The 21,611-nt window shown below is 33.3% G+C and overlaps 1 protein-coding gene and 1 pseudogene across 3 annotated transcripts; one reads left to right on the top strand and one right to left on the bottom strand.

Moving 5' to 3' along the window:
* Positions 1–2,470: 2,470 nt before the first annotated feature.
* LOC110651879 (protein RNA-directed DNA methylation 3) lies at positions 2,471–14,327 on the bottom strand. 3 transcript variants are annotated; one of them, XM_021807349.2, is made up of 19 exons: positions 13,938–14,325; positions 12,908–13,143; positions 12,627–12,782; positions 12,379–12,537; positions 12,197–12,280; positions 9,140–9,207; positions 8,721–9,056; positions 8,578–8,629; positions 8,288–8,443; positions 8,043–8,186; positions 7,834–7,936; positions 7,597–7,746; positions 7,450–7,504; positions 7,278–7,342; positions 6,979–7,048; positions 6,587–6,620; positions 6,423–6,483; positions 4,382–6,334; positions 2,471–4,148 (listed from the first exon to the last, which is right to left on the bottom strand). In XM_021807349.2, the coding sequence occupies exons 1-19, from the start codon at positions 14,128–14,130 to the stop codon at positions 2,806–2,808; spliced, it is 5,418 nt and encodes a 1,805-aa protein (XP_021663041.2). In that variant the 5' UTR covers positions 14,131–14,325; the 3' UTR covers positions 2,471–2,805. The 3 variants fall into 3 exon arrangements, with proteins under 3 accessions (XP_021663041.2, XP_021663039.2, XP_021663042.2); XM_021807347.2 differs by having other exon boundaries at positions 4,346–6,334; XM_021807350.2 differs by having other exon boundaries at positions 3,698–4,148; positions 4,323–6,334; positions 13,938–14,327.
* Positions 14,328–19,853: 5,526 nt separating this feature from the next.
* LOC110651881 (putative calcium-transporting ATPase 13, plasma membrane-type) lies at positions 19,854–21,201 on the top strand (annotated as a pseudogene).
* The last annotated feature ends 410 nt before the right edge of the window (positions 21,202–21,611 follow it).

Raw genomic sequence — 21,611 nt, forward strand, 5'->3', positions numbered from 1 at the left:
AAAATCATAAAAAATATTTTTATAAAATTAATTTCAGTTTTAATTATTTCTTTATTGGGTATTCAGTATTATTGGATATAATCTAATTCTTGATTCAGTTACTAATAGAAAATTAGAACTACGTCAGTACAATAAAATAAATTTAGTCCACTACAATTTGATTTTTAAAGTATCTTTTTTATTTTGATTCTTATTAATTTTTTTTTCATTCAAAAGAATAAAAACCATGAACATTAATATTATCAATGCTAAAAAAAATAAAAATAGAAAAATATTAATAATGTAACAATATAAATATAAAAGTAATTAATTAATATATTATTAATATTACTCTTTTATTTATTATTAATGCAACAATAATATTTTATAAGTAGTACAATGTTAGCTCTATAATAATAATTTTTTAAAAAATCATACTTATAATAATATAAATATACATAGAAATAAATGAATTAAGTAAAAATTTAATTGTCTTCAATAATTTTTTATTAGTATTATTTTTAATTAAAATTAAATAAAATTCCTTCAAAATTGTTCATTTACAAATTTTAAAATCAATAATAATCTTTAGGTGATTTATGTGTTTTATTTTTATTTTTATAAATTATAGTCATTAAAATATTTAATTTTTATTAATATTCATAATTTTTTAAATATTAATAAATTATTTCATTAAAAAAACCATATATGAAAATTAACTTAAAAATAATATGCAACTAATAAAATATTTTTAAATATATATAAAAATAACTAATTGTAAATATTTATAGTAATAAACTATTTTACTTATCAAATTACATTTTTTATTTTTTAGTAATTAATTTTTTATTTTAATTAATTATTTTTTAAAAAAATTATATTTAATTGAAATTAAGTATAAATAGCATTAATAATTTAAAATTTATATTAGTTCTAAAATTAAAAATTTTAAATTTATATAAATTTTAAAATTAGTTTAAATAGTAAAAATATAATTATAATAAATTTTAAAAATAAAGGACAATTTGGATAAAAATAATAGTCCCCTCCTCCCTCTATCATTCATATATATATATATATATATATATATATATATATATATATATATATATATATATTAACACTAAATTATATAAATAAACTCACAAAATAATGCCATAACAAAATAATTTAAAAATTGTCATTTGTCTTTTTTTAGTACATTTATAAATAATATCTACGGACGTATGTGCCACTTGACATAAATTGATTTTATTTTAAAATATAGAATATTTAGAATTTAAATAATATAAAATAATTAAATTTTCTTTTTAATTAACTTTTTATCTTATTTTAATTATTAATTATAAAGAATATTTAAAATTTTAAAAATAAAAAATATTTATTGAATAAAAATGTTAGATGATTCGTTTATCTAAATACCCTTATTTAGAAACTATAATCTTGCAAAATTTTAATTTAATTAATTTTTTTAATTTATTTTTATATTTGAAATGAAAAAATTAAATTTTTTTAACTTAAAAAAATAGTTATTTTTTTCCTTTATTTTTTTTTATTTTCTCATTTTCCTCTCATAATTCCTTTTTTATGTATCATGCTAACGATACCACAAAGAGTCATAAACATCAATAATCCATAGACAAATAATGTAAAATAAATATATGCATCCTCATCCATTTAATTGAATGTATAATTAAGTCATATGATGTATGTATCAAGCATCAAGACATTATGTATCCGCATAGCCAACTCTACTACAAGCACGATAGATACATGCCTCTAGTATAACTAGCGATAAATCAAACACTTGGCATATTTGTTTTTTTTTTTCCTTGAAACTTGATAATGATACAACAACCATATATCATTAACTACTTAAAATTGTTAAATATATGGGCATATATACTTAAATTTAATATTTTTTAAATAAAGCATTTATTTTATTAAATTGTTCATTGATATAAAAAATATAAAAATATATATTTTAATTTATTTTTAAATTTATAATTTATTTCATGACAAATATATAATATGCATTTTACTTCACATATATATATATGAGATGGACAAAATTATTTATGGTTGAATTTATAACAAATTGCTCTATTTTAATTGGCCAACAAATATTTTATTTCTTTTAGGTACCTATTTAATTAAAATTCAAGTATTTAATTTTATCATATACCCTTCTATGTATTCAATACTTTATCATTATATAAGTAAATTATCATTGTTTTTATTTATCTATTTGTGATTAATTGTGTTTTTTTCATTCAAGGTAAAGATAGGTTCAGATTTATTTTGCCAATTGTACCCCTAAAAATTATCAATACGGATGATAATTCTCCATCTTATAATCAGAAACTCTTCAAGAGTGGAGACTGTTTAAGCCACAATTGCTCTATTGCTATTGACCGAAAACTGTGGCACAAACGGCTAATTTCAAATGTCATGCACAAACATCTACAGGGAACCATAATAGTATCAACGATAAACCAAAACATAATATGCTGAATTATCTAAGGACAAACATTTTTTTTTTTTACAAATGACTTGCAAGTAAGCTTAATTAACCATGCACTGGCCATTATAAAACAGGTGTTCCCTTATCCATGCTCAGTCGAGCTCTGCTCATTAGTACCAGTGTCCAAAAAGTGAAGGAAGATTAAGGACTTGTGCATGGTTCCACAAGAAACTACTGTTTTCACACCTTAATAGTGCATTTAAAAAAGAACAAAAAAAGGGCAAAGAAACCAATATATACAGATCCCTGAACTTTCAGTCCTTCCAAGTAACACAAATCAGATGACAAATTTGTGGATCAACTTACCATCCTCCTTTGCTACTTCCACCGTCTCCCTTGTTTTCCCAAGAGCTTCCGGATGCTTTGCCCCATGAATCACCGCGTTCCCCATCTGCATTAGCATCCTTACCCCAACCGCCAGCTTGGCTTCTAGTTCCCTCGGAAGTACAACTCTGCAATAGGCTCCTATCAGCACCACTTTGGCTCCAACTGCCTCCTCTGCCATCATTATTGTCATCTCCCTTGTTTTCCCAAGAGCTTCCAGACAGTTTGCCCCATGAATCATTGGATTCCCCAGCTGCATTAGTGCCCTTGCCCCAACCACCAGCTTCATTACTACTTTCATCATTTCTGGAATCCCATCTCTGCGGTTGGCTCTTATCAGCACCTCCTTGGTTCCAACTGCCTCCACCACTAGTTTTCCATCCTTCGCCAACATTGTTTGTCCCATTCTTCCAGTCGGCCTTGTCATCACCTCTTAGCTTCCAGCTGCCTCCACTAGTATTCCATCCTCCTCCATCATTACCATCTCCCTTGTTTCCCCAAGAGCTTGCTGATGATTTACCCCATGAATCATTGGATTCCCCAACTGCATTAATGCCCTTGCCCCAACCACCAGTTTGGCTCTTATTAGCACCCCCTTGGTTCCAACTGCCTCCGCCACTAGTTTTCCATCCTTCGCCATCATTGTTGATCCCATTCTTCCAGTCAAAGGCCTTGTCTTTGCCAGAATCATTGTTTTCATTCCAACTACCACTATGATCCCTCCTTCCACCGCCTCTGCCACCATATCCTCTATCAAATCTACCTCTACCACCAAAACCTCCCCTATCTAAACCACCTCTACCTCCAAATCCTCCTCTGTCGGATCTGTCTCTACCCCCATAGCCTCCCCTGTCTGAACCATTTCTACCCCAAAAACCTCCTCTCTCCCCCCTACCTCTAAAGCCCCCTCTGTCAAAAGAACCACCTCTTCCTCTGAAACCACCCCTCCAACTCCCACCACCTTCTCGATAGCCAGAATTATCAGTTTGGTCTTCACCACTGGCTACAAAAGAACCCCGGTTGACATTACTATCTCCAGTTTTCCAACTACTTTTCTCGCCCCAACCACAAGAATCCCGGCTTGCATCACCAGATCCAGAATTCCAGCTACTTTTCTTGCCATAACCAGAACTTTGGTTAGTATCACCAGATTCAGAGTTGAAATTTTTCTTGCCCCAACCAGAACCCTGATTCCCATCTGCATCATTGGATCCAGAGTTCCAATTACATCTCTTGCCCCAGGTTGAGCCCGCTCTGCCAGAATCACCGGATCCAGAGCTACTGCCACCCTTGTTACCCCAATCAGAATCATGGTTTTTACCTGCATCAATAAAGTGACAGATATCTTTTAGGACCTTTATCTAATTATCCAAATGAAATTAGAAGAATCGCTCATGAAAGTTTTACATGATTATTTGATAGTTGAGTTATATGGCAACCTATCTACAAAATATTATTATACACTAATATAAATAGATATGTTATAAAATACAACATTATATAATTTCTGGCACCAACTAGAATCACATTTCCTATTTGCATCGGTAGGTCCACCTGTATCAGTTGATCCCCTTCCCCAGCTAGCACTTTGACCCCATCCCTTTGCCAACTCTCCATCCAAAGCTTGTCCACCATTCCAACCATCTTGATCTTTATGCTCACTCTCCTTTTCGATTTCATCAGATTTCTGATCGCAACTGGACTTCTGTCCAGAAGATTTAGAACCACACCAACTGCTTTTGCTGCCCCAAACAGAGGGCTGGCTATTGTCCACAGCACCAGCTTTATTAGCCAATGATGACTTGGAACATTTAGGAGCACCCCAGTCTGTCTGCTTTGTACCTACCCCACATGTTCCACTTATCCAACCAGTAGCATTTTCACCAATAGAAGCTTTCACCATGTTGCTTTTGCTGCCTCCACCCCAACTTTGACTTGACCCTTCATTTGCAGCAGATCCTTTGTTCCAATCAGTAGTCCAGTTCCCATCAACTGATTTTGATGCATTCCATTTTGGAGCTTCTGTTTGCCCTCCTAATGATTGATTATCTAAATTGTAGTCATCACCCTGACATTCACCTTTATCATCACCCCAACTAGATTTCTTCTCAAAAGAGGACTTTGCACAATTCCATTTGTCCCAATTTTCACCGATCTCTTTACCTGCTCCCTTGCTTTTGTTCCATCCTGCTTCATTATCCCCCCAAGAAGAATTTGGTTTCTTCTGATCACCTTCTCTACCTTCCTCAGGGGCATTGGAGGTAACCCAATCACCAACTTGATCATTGCCCCAACCAGATGGATTCCTTGAAGGTGCTCCATCACCTGTCCAATTGCTTCCTTCACCTCCTTTATTCCAACCTAAAGATTGATCTTCTCCAAATGGTCTTTTTCCTCTGCCAAATTGATCTCTGCCTCCCCTACCACCTCCTCTTTCCCTTCTCCCACCTGATCCACGACCTCCATCAAATGTCTTGTTCCAACCGCCAAATTCTTGAAGTCTATCCTGGTTTCCGGAAGAACCTCCATCTTGCTTACTCCAAGAAGACACTCCCTCTGATTTGCCCCAAGAGGATCCATCCTGCTTATTCCAAGATGGCCCTCCATCTGATTTACCCCAAGCAGATTCTCCCTCTTGCTTATTACAAGATCCCCCATCAGCACCAAAGGTCTGTGATTTATTCCAATTATCACTCTGGGTCTGGCCACTAGATCCATCTCTAGTCCAACCAGTTGCATCTTCACTGTGATTTTTTTGGTTTCCCCAATTTGCAATTTGACTTGCACCATCAACTTTGGCTTTCATCCAGCCATTCACTTCATCAGCATCTCCCGAATCTGGTTGGGCACAGCTACCAACTGCAGTACCTCCCCAAGTGTCCCCTTTGTTCTGAGATTTCTGCTGATTCCACCCAGCACCCTTATTCCAATGGTCCTCGCCTGCACTAGATCTTTTACCCCATGACTCTTCATGAACAGTATCTTTATTTTGGGCTTCTGCAGTACTTCCCCAGGTGTCTTTGTTCTGAGATTTCTGTTGATTCCACCCAGTAGCATTGTTCCAGTGGTCCTCACCTGCACTGGAGCTTTTCCTGTTCCAGGATCCTGATTCTGCTACATCCTTACGACTGCCCCAAGAGTCCAGCTGATTCTTCTTTGTGGCTATGTCTCCCCAACTGGTCGTTGGATTTCCAATGACAGTCTTTCCCTTCTCCCAACCTGCTGCAGAATCAGTTGTAGAATTTCCAACATTAAGTTTAGACTGACCCCAGCCATCTCCAGAATCTCTTGAAGCACCTGCTGGATTTTCACTGGGCAAAGTTGCTTTACCCCAGCCAACAGTTGCACCACTGCTAGACCCTATATTGGTAGCAGCTTTGTTCCAACAATCCTCATTCCCCCAACCATGCACTTGATCATTATTAGCAACAGCTTTGTCATCAGCTGCAGCTGCACCCCAAGAGGAATTCTGATTTGAAGAGATCTTCCTTTCCCAAGAAGCACCTCCTGCATCCACACATTACAATAGATGAATAAGCATAGATCTTTGCCAAAAAGCATGCTTGCTCGTCAACAAAAGAATTTGACTATATACCTTCCTTAGTATTGTTATCTGCAGAACCTGATGAATTGGCAAAATTGGATTCAGATTGAAGCTGCAATAATCACAGGACAGGAATTACTATGATGGCAGTTGTGTTGGTGATGGCAAGGGATGCATGTGTGTGTCTAAAAATGTTGAGAAAATTCAGGGGCTACCTTCAAGCCTGAGGAAGAGAAGCTGGGCCATGAACTGCTTACAAATATCAGACGAGAGAAAATTGCGTGTTAAAAATAAGAGAGTAATGAACAAACACAGCTATAGTAGCAGTATATACAAAAAGCTAGTAATGTTATAGAGCTATAAGTCGGATGATAACAAATGCCATATGAAGATGCATCCAGAACCATACATAAGCAGGCAAACTTAAGCCCCCCATACATCAAGCAACACAGAAAACAAAGCCAACCTATAGCTTTTGATAATTACACATTCAGTCTTCCTTCATTCACACCTTTAGTGAGACATGATTCAATAATGACAAGCCAACAACTAAGTTAAAGCAAAATCACAAGAAAATGCAGGAAAAATGTGTTAACAAAGATTTTACCTTTCAGTGGCGGCTCCTCCAGTATTCCACTTATCACCATCAGCTGATGTTCCTGCTCCATCTGTCCAACCTTCCAAATGCCACAGGTTTGGGGAAAACAAGCAAAACATAGAAAAAATAATAATCTCAGACTTTCATAAACCAAAAACAAATTTAGAAATATGAAAATATTAAGAATGGTACGCCCATTAGAAAATAAATTCCAGTTCATATAGAAGTTTTGTATCATGTAAGTAGCTTTACTTCCCTAATACTTTGCTTTCAAGTATTTCATATTCTGAGAGTAACAGGATTCCCACCTGTAGAACCCCCTTCAGTTCCAAGTAGATCAAATGGTTTGAAAGAACTGGACCCCAAATCATCGCTTTTAGAGAAAGAGAAGAAACATAGTCAGAAAGTTACAAAAGCTAGGCCAATCACACAAGCAAAGCATGCTGAAAATAAATTGATTGCAGTAATAAAGATAAGTACCTTGCAGGCATAGCAGAACTCTTCCCACGAACCTCAGAGAGATGCTCACATTTTACTTTAAGAATATCAACAAAAAATCCCAAAAATGTTACAAGACTCGATACATCCATGATCAAAAGAACCAAGAGTAAATATTGATAAACAAACCTGTAAGAACTTTCTGCTGAGAATCAAGCTTCACAGTAACATCAGAATAACGTATAGCCAAAACACGGCAAAGGTAACCCTTCAAAGGTCCTATACGGATTCTCAAGGTCTGACCAATGGAGAACATTCCATCCTTATCCCCTCGGTTGACTGCAATTGAAAAAAAAAAAAATCAGTTGGAACAAGTAGTTGACATTAATCCAAGCAGAAACCATTTTTACAAAATTGAATACATACACTCTCTACTATTTTCCTTCGTTTGCCATGGTTTTTTAGGAGACAGAGGAGATTTAGGAGATGATGGGAAATCTTCAAAGCCTACTGGGCCTGATTCAACACCCTGAAATAAGGAGAAAATGATCATCATTCAGCACATTAAATTTAAAAGTCAATGTCGAAAAAGTGTACAGGCAAAAGGCACAGTGGATCATTTCAAACTGTATGACCTTTTCACCGGAAGCATCAAAAGAAAGCTTGATTTTCTCACACATTTGAGCTTTAGAACAGAAATAACCACCATTTTCTGTCTCATTCTCATCATACATAAAAATGATTCCCCTATAGATTTGCTTAGCGATTCCTTGCCTATCCTGCAAAGAGTAAAACGTTGTTAAACGGACTTGTGCATTGCACAGCATATTCATTACAATAAACCATTTAAAACAAAATAGATGCACAACCAGCACCAAACCTTTAATGGACCTTCCAACACCCTGACAGTATCATTAATTGATACAGTTTTCGTGCGGTGATCTAACGCAATAAATTTCATATCTGAGGGTCCATTTTTTAACTCATGCCGTCCAACAGTCACCACTACTGGTGCTTCCGGTCCATCTTTCAGAATCTAATGCATTGAAAATGAAGAAGACAGAAGTAGTCAACAGCAAGTTTAGAAAGTACCAATTCCTAGTCTAAAACAATAAATAACAAGAAAGCAGCCAACAGTGTAGCTACGATCAGGTAAAATAAGCTTCATACCTTGTAATAATCGTCTTTTTCCATGCCTACAATAAGACCAAAATCTTTACGGCTGCAATGGCACATAACATCAATCTAAGGGAGACTATAATACAAATTACAAAATCAGATCATAAAGGATTGACAACTTGTGCAGCACTTACCCAAAACACACAAGATCATACAGTTCAAAACTATTATGGGCACCAGAACCTGATGAACTCTCTCCTTTATCAGCGCCTTTGCCATTTCCGATTATACGTTTTTTCTTTGGTGAACCATAAATCTGTTTAAGCCATTCTGAATTATCAGACTCATTGTTCTCAGAAGGTTGGAACTTGACCAGCTCCTCTTCTGGTGGCGTGACACCCCAGCAGCTTAATGAATCTACAGAAACCCTTTTATACAAATACCCATCCTTGAGCATCAGACCATCAAGAACCTCAAACATCTTGCCAGTATCACGGTCACGTCTATATTGAACAAGGGGCCGGAACTCCCTACAAAGATGAATGTACAGGGTATATTAGAAGACGTGGTATCCAAAAGACACAGCACTAAAATTTGAAAATGTGCATATTACTCTAGTTCACTTGAGCTGAGCAATCTAGGAGCAGGTGTTGCAGCATTCTTCATGGAAACTCCCCCACCCTGTAAAAATGAAATAGATGATACCAAGTGATGTAAGAAATCTTAGAGACTTTAGAACTACTTATTTTAGGAAAAAAATATAGGAAATAGCAGTTTATTTTATTTAGAAGTTAGTAGTCTTACTTGATTTGTGATTTCTAATTAGAATTGGAATTGGGGTTCTTAATCCTATTCCAATTAGCATGATTATTAAAGGCTCAAGGTGCATCAAGGCGCCCAGAGCCGTGGAGGAGCCTAGGCGAAAAGGCATGCGCCTAAGCAAGGCGAGGCACAAAAATAAAGCATTTATAAAAAAAAAAATTATATAAGTACCATAAGTTTAATTAATATAATATTAATTACATATAAAAATAAACGTAATATATTATTTATTACATTAGTTTTTTTTTTTTATTGCACAATCACCATTGTCAATCAAATTGCATATGAGTGAAAATTATCATTAAAATGCATTATATTAATTTTATTTTTAATCAAATATAGTATTGAAATGATAATTTTAATTTTCTAGTGCATTATAATTTTAATTTTACTATATATTTAATTTAAATAATAATATCTTAATAACTTTAAAATTATTTAAATTAAATCTTATAAACATATTTTCTTCCTTTTGTTTCTCTTCCTTGTTTTACATCAACTAGGCATCAGAACTTAAAACACCCAACCCGTGTTTTGTTCTTCGAAAATTCCTACCTTAGTTGCTGTTCCTCTTCAAAAAAAACCCATTGAAACCCAAAAACCAACACCACCCACCCTTTTCACCAAGTCACCACTGAATGGCCATCAGAAGACCTCAATGTAGCTGCTTGAGGACTCGCTGGCCTGAGGCAACCTCAAGGACACCATTTCGGCTGCCTGGAAGTGGCCGAAGGCCAAGATCCAAAGGGTCAGGAAGCAACCCAACTCTTGACCTCCTAGAAACTTGATAATTTCCAAAGTTTGTTGCTTTCAGAGTCTCACCAAATGACGGAGACGCTGTTTTTAAGGTCAAAACTCACCTGTAAGTAACAGCAATTACGTTACAAAACAACCATTATTTAAAACCATAATCCAAAGGCCCTAGCGTCCGCTCCATCCAAATCAGGTTTGACCCGAATCATATTCCGATCGTCATCCCAATGTCTGAACCACACTGAAGCTTCTCCTACCATGAGTACGTTCATTTCCAAAGTTGAAAATCCCATCCAATGCCCCAAAAGTCAAAACCTAATGGGTCAGGTTTTGCCCCGAAATAGTTTGAGAATTAGTTTCTCTTCAATTTGAGAATTTGTTTCCCTTCCCTTTGTTTCTCATTCTTCTTGTTCTACATTAGTTTGATATCAGAGCTTGTTCTACATCACAAAGGAGCATAATTTTTGTGAAATTGAATCAATGTTATTAAGGCGAAAGACGACACCCTATCGCCCTAAGGTAAGAGGCAAGGCGAGAGCCTTTTTGAAGTTCACCATATGTAATAGAAGAGAAATAGAAATCAAAAAATAATAAGGTTATAGAAAGAAAATGAAATTCAAAGAAAGATTAATTAACTCCACTTTATTAGGGTTTAGAACAAGTGTTTGACGAAAAAAGCACTGAGAACTCTTTAATTAAGAAGATTTATATAGGACAAGAAAATTTACATATGTGAAAAGTAATATTCTAGCTTAATTAGATCATGTATTATAGCCAAAAATCAAGAATGTCAAATATATAATTTTAGAATCTCTAAAATCTTTCCTATCTATTTTTATTCCTTACCTGTGTAAGAATTGACTTAGAATTCACTAGCTATATAATCTCTTGGCTATACAATCTTTGATTTAGATCCTAATTTGTTGTAATCCCTTATTAGCAATATAATCCCTTATTTAGATTTTTCCCCCTTATTTAGTTAGGTCTTCTTGGTGTAACTTAAAAAAATATATATATATATATATATATATATATATATATATATATATATATATATATATATATAGTTTTTTATGTACAGCTGGCCTAAATTATTGTGATTGCCTAAGTCTTAAGAGAACAATAAGCTATCAGTAAAAATTTAGTTCCTAATTTGTTGTAATCCCTTACGATGAATTGTTACATGAAGAAATTACCTTTTAATCTTTTGCTATGTTAAAAACAAATTAAAAATAAAAAAGTAAACGTTATATGAAAAAGGCATACTCTCTATTGCCTCTCGCCTAGCGCCTTTTTCTCTGGGGCGCACACCTCTTGCAATCCACGTGAGGCATAGCTAGGCAAGGCGCTAGAGGGTTGCCTCACCTCGCCTAGCGCCTCACCCAGCGCCTTTTAACAACACTGAATTGAATGCTACGTTTCTCATTTAGAATTAGACCATAAACAACTTTCCAAATAAACTATAGATGTCAACTGTTATTATGCCCAATTGCCAACTTAAGATGTTTAGCAAGATCAAGCCACGTGCATGCCTTCTTGAACAAAACTGATCTTCCTTTTATCTTTAGGTGTATTCATGGATTTACTTACCATGATTCTTTTTTCACAAAACAACAGTTTATTCAAGCAATTAAACTGAAATCTAACTCCAGTACAGAAAACGTAAAACAGGAATCAAATGAAAAACCCATATACACTCAATGATGAACTGAGGTACAGAAGATCTCAATTTCCAAGTCAACTTTTTTGCTAAGTATTCCAAACTCAGCATTACTCGTAAGAGAAACTGCAAGAAGTCAAAAGCTTTTTTTTAGCCTTTTAGTGAACTTCTCATTCAATATTTAGATGGCAGGTCATCCATATTGCTTCGTGAAACTTCCACAGTCAAATAGTAACATCAATGACAAGCTTTAATGCACTATAAAATGAGAAAAGCATGCAACAAAAATTACTAGATTCCCGGACACAAATCAATTATTCCATATGACAAACAATGGAAAAGAATTATACACCCGTATACTATGAAAATCTATTAATTCTCACAAACAATTGCATATTAACAACTTTTATCATGCAGTTAAAAAAAAAATCTTACAAATTTTTGGGCCAGTGCTTGTAGATCAATTCTTGGAATAAGCTTCACTGTCGCTCTTTTCCGTGCATCATTTACAGCAACAACCTACAGAAAAAAAAATAATAATAATAATTTTGCATATAGAAATAGTAAGAATCCACTACCACTATACAGCAACTCAGCAAAGCAGGGAGCACACGTACCTGTGCGAGGTCCCCCTTGTATTTCCCATTCTTGATACGGGCCCACATTCCCTCACTAACTACATTAGATTTACTTCGAACAAAAAGTATATGAGAAACTTCATTTTTTGGAACTGGTGCCACTCTAGTAGAGTAAATGCTACAAAGCCCTTTACAAGCCTGAAGTTATAAATGTTCAAAAGAAAGCAAACATATTCATTTACTGATAATCACCAATAAAGATACCCTAAGAACATTATCAATATTACCTCGTTAATATCACATTGCTTATCAGCTTCAATGTAAACAAAGCCCTTTACATGGTCAACAGCAAATGCAGAAATTATCTGCAGTTTAGTGCCTAGAGATTTCAAGTCAGCAAACTTCTGCATAAGGCAGAAAGCTGAATGCCTCTCACGTCCAACCTACAATCAAGAAATTTAAACACAGCGCAATAATAAACAATGAAAGAGAAAGGTTAACAAATGTGATGCAAAATCTTATAGCAGGAATCATTGAGCATCTATCACGTCTATTTTAAATATCATACCATGCATTTGACCTTCCAGATTGTTGGATCCCTAGCAGATGGAAAATGAGTATTTCTTTCCATTGATTTGGTTTCAAAAGCATCTTCAGCATATGTAACAAAACTAGAACCTTCTTTGTAACGTTCCTCCATCATCTTATCAAATTCTTCCTCATCCATCGCCTCCTCTTTGGGAATGAATGGAATATTCTGCATTTTCACTGGTTCTTTCTTGACTTTCAGCTCAATGTCAAATTCTTTACATGATTGGAAGGTCATTGTTAGCAAAAGGATGTTTCATTGAATAGACACATTAATGCAACATGAAACTGAGATTGTCTTCTTATATCATAGCAAGCATAAGAGACGACCACCATAAGCAAGGATCATGAATAATTTTAACAACCATCTTGGCAAGATATCAGCAACTTCAAATATCATAAAAATGTTAACTAGAAATAATACAAAATAAAAGCTTAAGCCCGAAACATGTTTGCCAAAAGAAAAGGCTGATTTAACTCAAATACTAAAAACCTTCCAAGCAGGGCCTAAAATCCGCAGAAAAATTTTTAAATACCACCAAACCATCCTGAAATTTGACATAGAAAACCACAAGAACCACTAACTACCATCAAAACTCTCTTATTGCCCTCAAAGACCCTAAAATAAGCATTTCCTATAAAAGGGAAGAAAAGAAATCAAAATTCTTATAAAAACTAAAAACAAGAAAAACCTAATCATTACTAGTTCAACCAAAAAAAGCCCCAAAAACAGACCTTACAACCCAGGAACACTTACTGAAAACCAAAATGCAGAAGCAAAATAGCAAAGTATAAATAATAATAATAATAATAATAATAAGGCAAAACAACACCCCTTCCCAAGCATCCAACGACGAATCGTCACTCGCATTTCACCCAAAACCCAAACATGCAAATCGAAAATAAAAACCTCTCAAGACACCCAAACAGCTCCAGTTTTCACCAACCTCAAAACACTAGAATCCGTAAAAAAAATCAAAATGCACAACCAAAACAGATTTTTATTGTACCATCGTCATCAAAATCACTCTGATCGCTCTCGTCGTCGTCTACCTCAGCTGTATCCTCGAAGAACTGAAGAACCTCGCGGTTTCTCCTCTTCCTGCCACTGCCGGGAATGTCTTCATCAGCACCACCGCCACGCTCCCGCTTACTGCCGGAGGAGGATTTTCCGGTAACAACCTCCTTGCCCTTGGATGCCATTTCGAAGCGACAATGTGAGGTTTACTGTGTGATTCACATACAGGTACAGAAAGACTAGTAGAGTGGCCCTTGGACTGCAGAAATTTCTGCTTACACTGGGCTGTTCCTCCCGACTGATGACCTGGCTGGCACAGCCGCAGTGGATTTTAAACAGGTGGAGTTATGAATTATGAGAATTAACAACAATGACACCTCTCGCGAAATCAGGCTAATTGCAGTGATGGTCCCTCAATTTTAAACGATTGAAAATAAAATTCCTCAAATTTCCTTTTACGTGATTTTTTTTTTTATTTTAGTTTTACCCAATTATAATAAGAAAAAATTAGTATTTATTTTTTATATTTTAAAAAAATTAATTATTTAATTTTTATATTTTAAAAAATATATTAATTAGTTTTTATATTTATTTTTATTAAAATATTTAATCCCTTTATTAAATTTTTTATTAATTAGTCCTTTTTAAATAATTATTTAATCTTTCTATTTTAGAAAAATAATTAATTGATTATTGTATTTTATAATATATTATTATTTAGTCTCTTTATTTTTATAAACTAATTAGTTAATTTTTATATTTTGAAAGCATAACATTTTAAAAAACACATTTCTAAATTTGCATTTACGTTCTTTTTAAAATTATTCAAGTATTTTATTCAATTCCTTAGGTATTATTTTTCTATTTTCTCCACTAGAAAAATTTTTTTTCTAGATTATTGCTTTAATTACTTGGAGATTTAGAAGATTTGATTAACTTTTTCACGCAATAACTTATACCAATTTCTATCAAAAGATTTAAAAAAAAATAAATAAAAAAAAGAGGAGAAGAGGGAGAATGGTGTGGTGTATAGCGAAAGAAATATGAGGAAAGATATAAGAGAGATGGTCAAGGCAGTTTGGGTATAAAAAAATAATAAGATGGACTAAATAGTTAACAGAATCAAATTACAAGGATTTATTAAAGTATTTTTTTAAAATATAGAGACTAATAAATTAATTTTACTAAAATAAAATGACTAAATAATAATTTGACTGACATTAAAATTCTTTAACTAAATTAAAATTTGATGAAATTGCTAAATAATTTAACGAAAACAAAATACAATGAATTAAATAGTATATTTTTTAAAATAAAGGACTAATAGTTGGTTTTGTTAAAATCTAGAGACTAAATAGTAATTTTATCTTAAAATAAAAAACTAGTGACTTGTATTTTTATAAATTTCCTTTGAAATAATAAAAAAATAAATTTTAAAAGGACTCAAAGGATGAGTGAAATACAATAAAATCCTCACTTACAGGAAAGAAAACTGATGAAAGAAAAGTGGATGAAATCGTGAAGGAAATAAAATCTATATGAAAAGGAAAAAAATATTTTACATAAGGAAAGAAAGGAAATAAAAGGAAATGTTTTGCATATTTTCCTTATTTGGATAAAAAAAAATAATGAAATTTATTACATTTTTATTACTATGTTCATATTAGATAAATAAAATTTTATTTAAAAATGACTATGTTGGACAATATGATATAATTTTATAGTTGAATAATATCATAGATTATTTATAATATAATTTTATTTATAATTTAAATAATAATTTATTCTCACATCAAGTCTATGTTTTGCTATATATATTTGAATAAATATTTTTTTATGAAAACAGAGTGGATAAACACAAAGAACTACCGACGATAGCTCACCCAAACCTATAATGATACAACTATGACAAAATACATCAAGAGGATCTTCAAGAACATGAGAACCCAAAGAGAATGATCTGGCAAAAGACATAAGCCAATCAATTGAAAAGTTTGGCTCCCTAAAGACATGGACTACATAAACTTGAGAAAAATCATGTGAAAACTTCTTGATTTGATTAACCGGCGACATATAGCTAGTAATAAGCCTTGATGAGCTTGTGAGACCATGGCCACAACGCCCATATTATCACATTCAGCAATAACACAAGAAACATTGCCTAGAGCTTAGGAGATGTTTGGAACAAGACTAATAAGGGATAATTATTATCCTTATAATTTTTAATTCCCCATTAATGTTGCTTGGATATTTAAAAAATCTATATTAACTTTTTACCTCATTAATATTTATACCTTATTGAGAAGTTCAATGTTAATCTTGCAGGGACTAAATTAATAATTATCCTTTTTAAATGTTAAAACTTATAAGAATAACATTTAACCCTTGATTTTTTTTAACTTTTTACTAAACAAATCCTTAGCTTTAACAATAGATCTTTTCTCCAAATTTGAAACAAAGCCATTAATCCATTTTTTGGAACAATCATGGATTGAATTGCCCCCAAAAGCATGCCCCGAAAACATTATAATAAGAGCCATCAATATAAATTTTAAAATGATGGACAGAATGGAGCTTCCAACTTACTACATAAGCTTTTCTATGATAATCAAGGACATTCACAAAACTAGCTTACTATGGGCTTCCTAGAAAGATGGATAGTATAAATGACCATTGAAGGAGGCAATCGACCCCAATAAACTTGTTAGAGAAGATTGCCTCATTGTGACATTTCCACAGCAACCAACAACCCACTTTGAAAAGTAAATCCCAATTTAGGCCATGAATCCACAAGAAAACATTACCCAAATTGAGCATGAACCAATCTTCTATACTGAGATTATCATCACAGAAAATATCCTAATTCATAGGCAGCTTAAGCAATTTCTAAAAATTTAGAGCAATTGGACAAGCCTGTAAGACATGTAAATAAGACTCCACATTAGTCAAACAAATTGAGAAAAGAGGGGAGGAACCAAAATGCCGCTTGCATTTCTCATAATTGGTCAATAATCCATTATTTAAAACCAACCAGATGAACATTTTGACTCACTAAAGGCTAGTCCTACGCCAAATCTTGACCAAGAGTAGAGAAGGTTCATTCCATCCTTCTTGAGACAAGAGCGAGTAAGCAAAATTTAGAGAAAAATGCCCCAATTTAGAGGAAGCTTAGAAAATAAAGTTATTTTCCTGGTCATCAAATGGGGGTAAAACAGCCACAAAATGAAAAATGACGTCTTGCAAAAGCTAGTGAGTAAATATGTCCCATGCCTAAATCACCAGCTTGATTAACATAATTAGAGACCTCCAACTCCTTCTTAGAAGCTGGGAAATCATCACATACAAGCTCTTCAAGCCTAGGCAGCTGTGGAATCTAGAGGTCCATCCAAAAATTGGTTGAATTACCATTAAACCAATGCCTAGAAGATGTTGCCTCTTACTTCTTCCGAGTTAACACAGACACTACCCTCTAAAGGAGAACATACTAAGAAAACAAATAACACTGGCAACCTTTCATCTAACACTTTACGTTTGGACTTAACAACATTGACTTATAAAGCCAAGGGATCTTCAATCATCCTCCAACCCAAATTGATAAAATAAGCTCTGTTAAGGTTCGAAAGAACTAGAGACCCAAACCTCCATTTACTTTCAACTTTTGGACCTTAGCCCAAAAAATAAAAGAAGTTCTCCTTTTTTTTCTTTGTGGAACCCCACATGAACTGCCGAATTGATTTTTCAAGCTCATTACAAATTGAAGAAGGCATTTTTGCTATCTGCATAGCAAAACTCAGCGTAGAAGCAAGGACAGATTAAGTAAGAGTGGCTCTTCCAATTGGGAAAATATGGGTGGCATTCTACTTAATTAACTTCAACTTAACCTTGTCTACAATATAATGATGTCTTTTTAGAAATCTGAGAATGAAGGAGGGGCACTCCCAACTATTTACCCAATTTGGAAGTCTATTTATACCCCAAATTTTACAAAGAATAATTCTAGAATAGATGATGACATTCTTATAAAAGAAAACTTGAGTCTTTGCAACATTAACCTTTTAACCTAAACAACAATAAAATAGCCTCTAAAGCATCTTTCACGACTAAAATCTGATCCTCAATAGCTCTAGCAAATAGGATGGGATCATCTACAAAAAATAATAATAAGTGGGTGAGTTTTGAGACCCTCTTTATAAAGTTAATGGTTCCATCTCCCTTACTAGACAACTAACTAAATGCCATGGGCTAAGCGTTCCATACATAAAATAAATAAATATGGAGACAAAGGGTCTCGTTGCTTCAAACTACAAGAGTGCAAAAAAAAGCTCCATAACATCTCCATTCCATGATTAGCTCCGTAACCTGAGGACGCCTTGTGAAGACTTCTAGCAGCTGTAGAGATAAGATTAAAATTAATTAGAATGTTTCTTACTCTATTTAGGACTTATTAATGTTTTTCTATCTTATCTAAGTTTTAGATTTCTTCCAATTTTATTTAGTATTTCTTATTATATTTTAGTTAATCTAAAGTTCTTTATTAGTAGTTTCATATTCCTATTAGGTTTAGGAAATTAGTATCTATAAGTATCTCATATTTCACTCCTGTCGACCTAATTCCAGTTTATTTTAGTTCCTAACGTATCAAGATGATGTACAGTTTCTTTGAGGCGTCTCTTAATATGCTCAAATCTGAGACCTATCCATTGCTCCGAACGTCGCTCCCATCGTTGCAACATTTTGTCCCTATGGTAAAGGGCTCTAGTTCCTCGATCACCATTGTAAGAACCACTATAATTGCCAACTCGATCAAGGTAAGCCATCTTGATTGGGGTAATACTCCCTCTTTGTTACCACCTGATGCAGCATGAAACTCAAATAGAATCACACTCTATACAAAAGAGTGAAAATAAGGAGAAAAACCTCTATTGGATTTTTATTGATAACCTTGCTAGATTTTTATTGATCACAATCTATTCTTTAAATACATAAAATATGAGGTATTTATAGATATTAATCTCCTAAAACTAATACGAATATGAAACCACTAAGTATGAACTTTAGATAAACTAAAATATAATAGGAAATCCTAAATAAAATTGGAAGAAATTAATCTAAATCCTAGATAAGGTAGGAAAAATTAATAAGTCCTAAATAGAGTAGGAGATTTCCTAATTAATTTTAATATAATCTCTACAGCTATTGGAAGTATTCACAAGATGTCCTAGGTGAATTAGGACCATTGGAGATGAAAATTAATTAAAAAAACTTTGCTATTGTCCAAAGAATCTTATGGCTGGATGTAGAATATCTCACACCTAGGCATGGGATTTGCTGTCCCAAAAAATTTACCCAAACTTGGTAAAAATTGTTAGTTTTCACCATTTTCACTCCAGTGTGCTTCCATTATTGCTTGACTTACTTCTTTACTAAAAAACGTCTCGCATCAATTATAAATTAGAAAATTGTCTGTGCTATTGCACGTGCTTATTAATAATTTTAATTAATATATTTTTTTTTAATTTTAGTATACAAAAATAATGTAATATTTTAAATTTTTTATTAATTATTTTAAATTTTATTTTATTACTTTTATTACTCAAACTCTTTAATAAAGATTTCATAATAGAAATAATTAAAATCTCTAATAGAAATAACTAAAACCTATCTATATATAATATAGATATAAATATATGTAATTAATATATGTTAATATTTTGTAAGTTATTTTATAATAACGGCTACTTATTATAATATTAATAACGTAACTATTCAATAATTTATAAATTATATAAAATAGAGAATATTACGTGATAATACTATATAAAAGAGTATGACACCTGTCATTCTCTTAAGAATATATATTTTAGTTTGCACTTTGCACAAATTGCACTGAATTAATGTTCTTGTGCGCATGCTTGACTATAATGATATGTGGTCAAGTTACTATAATGCTTCCGGAATAATGAAAGATCTGCTGGATGATCATCAAAACAGTGCATTCAAGTAAATTATTCAAGGTATGGCAGGTTCTTTGCTGCATTGCTTTTGCCTACACACAAATATTTGAAGAACGGTATATGTGAAGAAGGGATAGAAGAGAATGAGCTCAAAGAAAACAGCTTAACCCAGCAAGGACTTGTGGGCATCAAGGACCCATGCCGGTGAAGAAAGCTGTGGAAGATTGCCAACATGCTGGAGTGAACATCAAAATGATCACAGGAGACGATGTCTTCATTACAAGAGCTATAGCCATCGAGTGTGGAATACTCAAGCCTGGCCAGGATATATTCAGTGGAGCTGTAGTAAAAGGAGAAGAATTTCGCAACTACATCCCTGAGGAAAGAATGGAGAAAGCAGATAAAATATTCATCATGGCAAGATCTTCCCCTTTTGATAAACTTCTCATGGTGCAGTGCCTGAAAAAAGTGACATGTGGTGGCTGTCATTGGTGATGGAACTAATGATGCACCAGCATTGAATGACGCAGATATCGGGCTGTCTATGGGGATCCAAGATACGCCGAAGTTGCCAAGGAAAGCTCAGATATAGTCATTTTGTATGATAATTTTGCTTTTGTGCAACAGTTTTGAGGTGGGAAGGCGTGTCCACAACAATATACTCAAATTTATTCAGTTCCAACTCACAGTCAATGTTGCTGCTCTTGTAATCAATTTCGTGGCTGCAGTTTCAGCTGGTGAAGTCCCATTGACTGAAATGCAGTAACTGTGGTGAATTTGATCATGGACACAGTTGGTACTCTGGCTTTCGCTACAGAACAACCAACTGAAGAGCTTATGGATAAACCATCCGTGGGCAGAACCGAGCCTCTTATAACCAACGTTATGTGGAGGAACCTATTAGCTTAACATTTGTATCAAATAGCTATTCTCTTAACGGTTCAATTTAAAGGCTAATCCATCTTTGGTGTCACAAAGAAGGTAATTGACACATTGATTTTCAATACTTTTGTTCTCTGCCAAGTGTTTAATGAATTCAATGCAAGGAAGCTGGAGAAGAAGAATGAGTTCAAGCGGACACATAAGAACAAATTGTTCTCAGGAATCAATGGGATAAACATAGTCATTCAGGTGATAATGGTAGAGTTTCTGAAGAAGTTTGCAGATATAGAGAGGTTGAATTGGGCTCAATGGGTTCTATGCATTGGAGTGGCAGCTATCACATGGCCAGTTGGTTGGGTGGTCAAGTTGACACCAATTCCAGAGAAATCAATTTTCAGCTATCTAAATTGGAGGAAGTAAAATTCAGAAAATTAATTATTTTCCTTTTATTAAGGTAAATAAAATTATAGATGCCTATTTATACCCAAAAAAAAAATACACATGAGAAAACAACAATAAATTTCATAAAATTAATAAATAATCTTAAATTTTATAAAATTTTAAAATAAAAAAAAATAATTTTTAGCTTAAAATTTTAAAGTTATCTCATAATAATTACATGAATAATTATTATCTTTGCAAGTTTTTTGTTCTTTGAAAAAAGTACCAACGATGATCATAATTTTTATATATAATACATTAATTATAATAAAACTCCAACCATTTTATCTAAAAATATCCTTGATTCTTTATATTATTTATAATTATATTTTTTTATATTATTTATAATTCTACAAATTCTAATTCTACTAAAATTTTAGGTACCCTAT

Source organism: Hevea brasiliensis, chromosome 8, assembly GCF_030052815.1.
Source record: "Hevea brasiliensis isolate MT/VB/25A 57/8 chromosome 8, ASM3005281v1, whole genome shotgun sequence".
Classification (NCBI taxonomy): domain Eukaryota; kingdom Viridiplantae; phylum Streptophyta; class Magnoliopsida; order Malpighiales; family Euphorbiaceae; genus Hevea; species Hevea brasiliensis.

Bases quoted from the DNA above. Each gene is read 5' to 3' on its own strand.
- LOC110651879 (XM_021807347.2), bottom strand. From the start codon at position 14,130: ATGGCATCCAAGGGCAAGGAGGTTGTTACCGGAAAATCCTCCTCCGGC. The intron at 9,057-9,139 runs GTAATATGCACA...TCATCTTTGTAG, and splicing joins CTCAGCTCAAGTGAACTAGA to GGAGTTCCGGCCCCTTGTTC. The intron at 7,343-7,449 runs GTACTTATCTTT...TTTCTCTAAAAG, and splicing joins AGTTCTGCTATGCCTGCAAG to CGATGATTTGGGGTCCAGTT.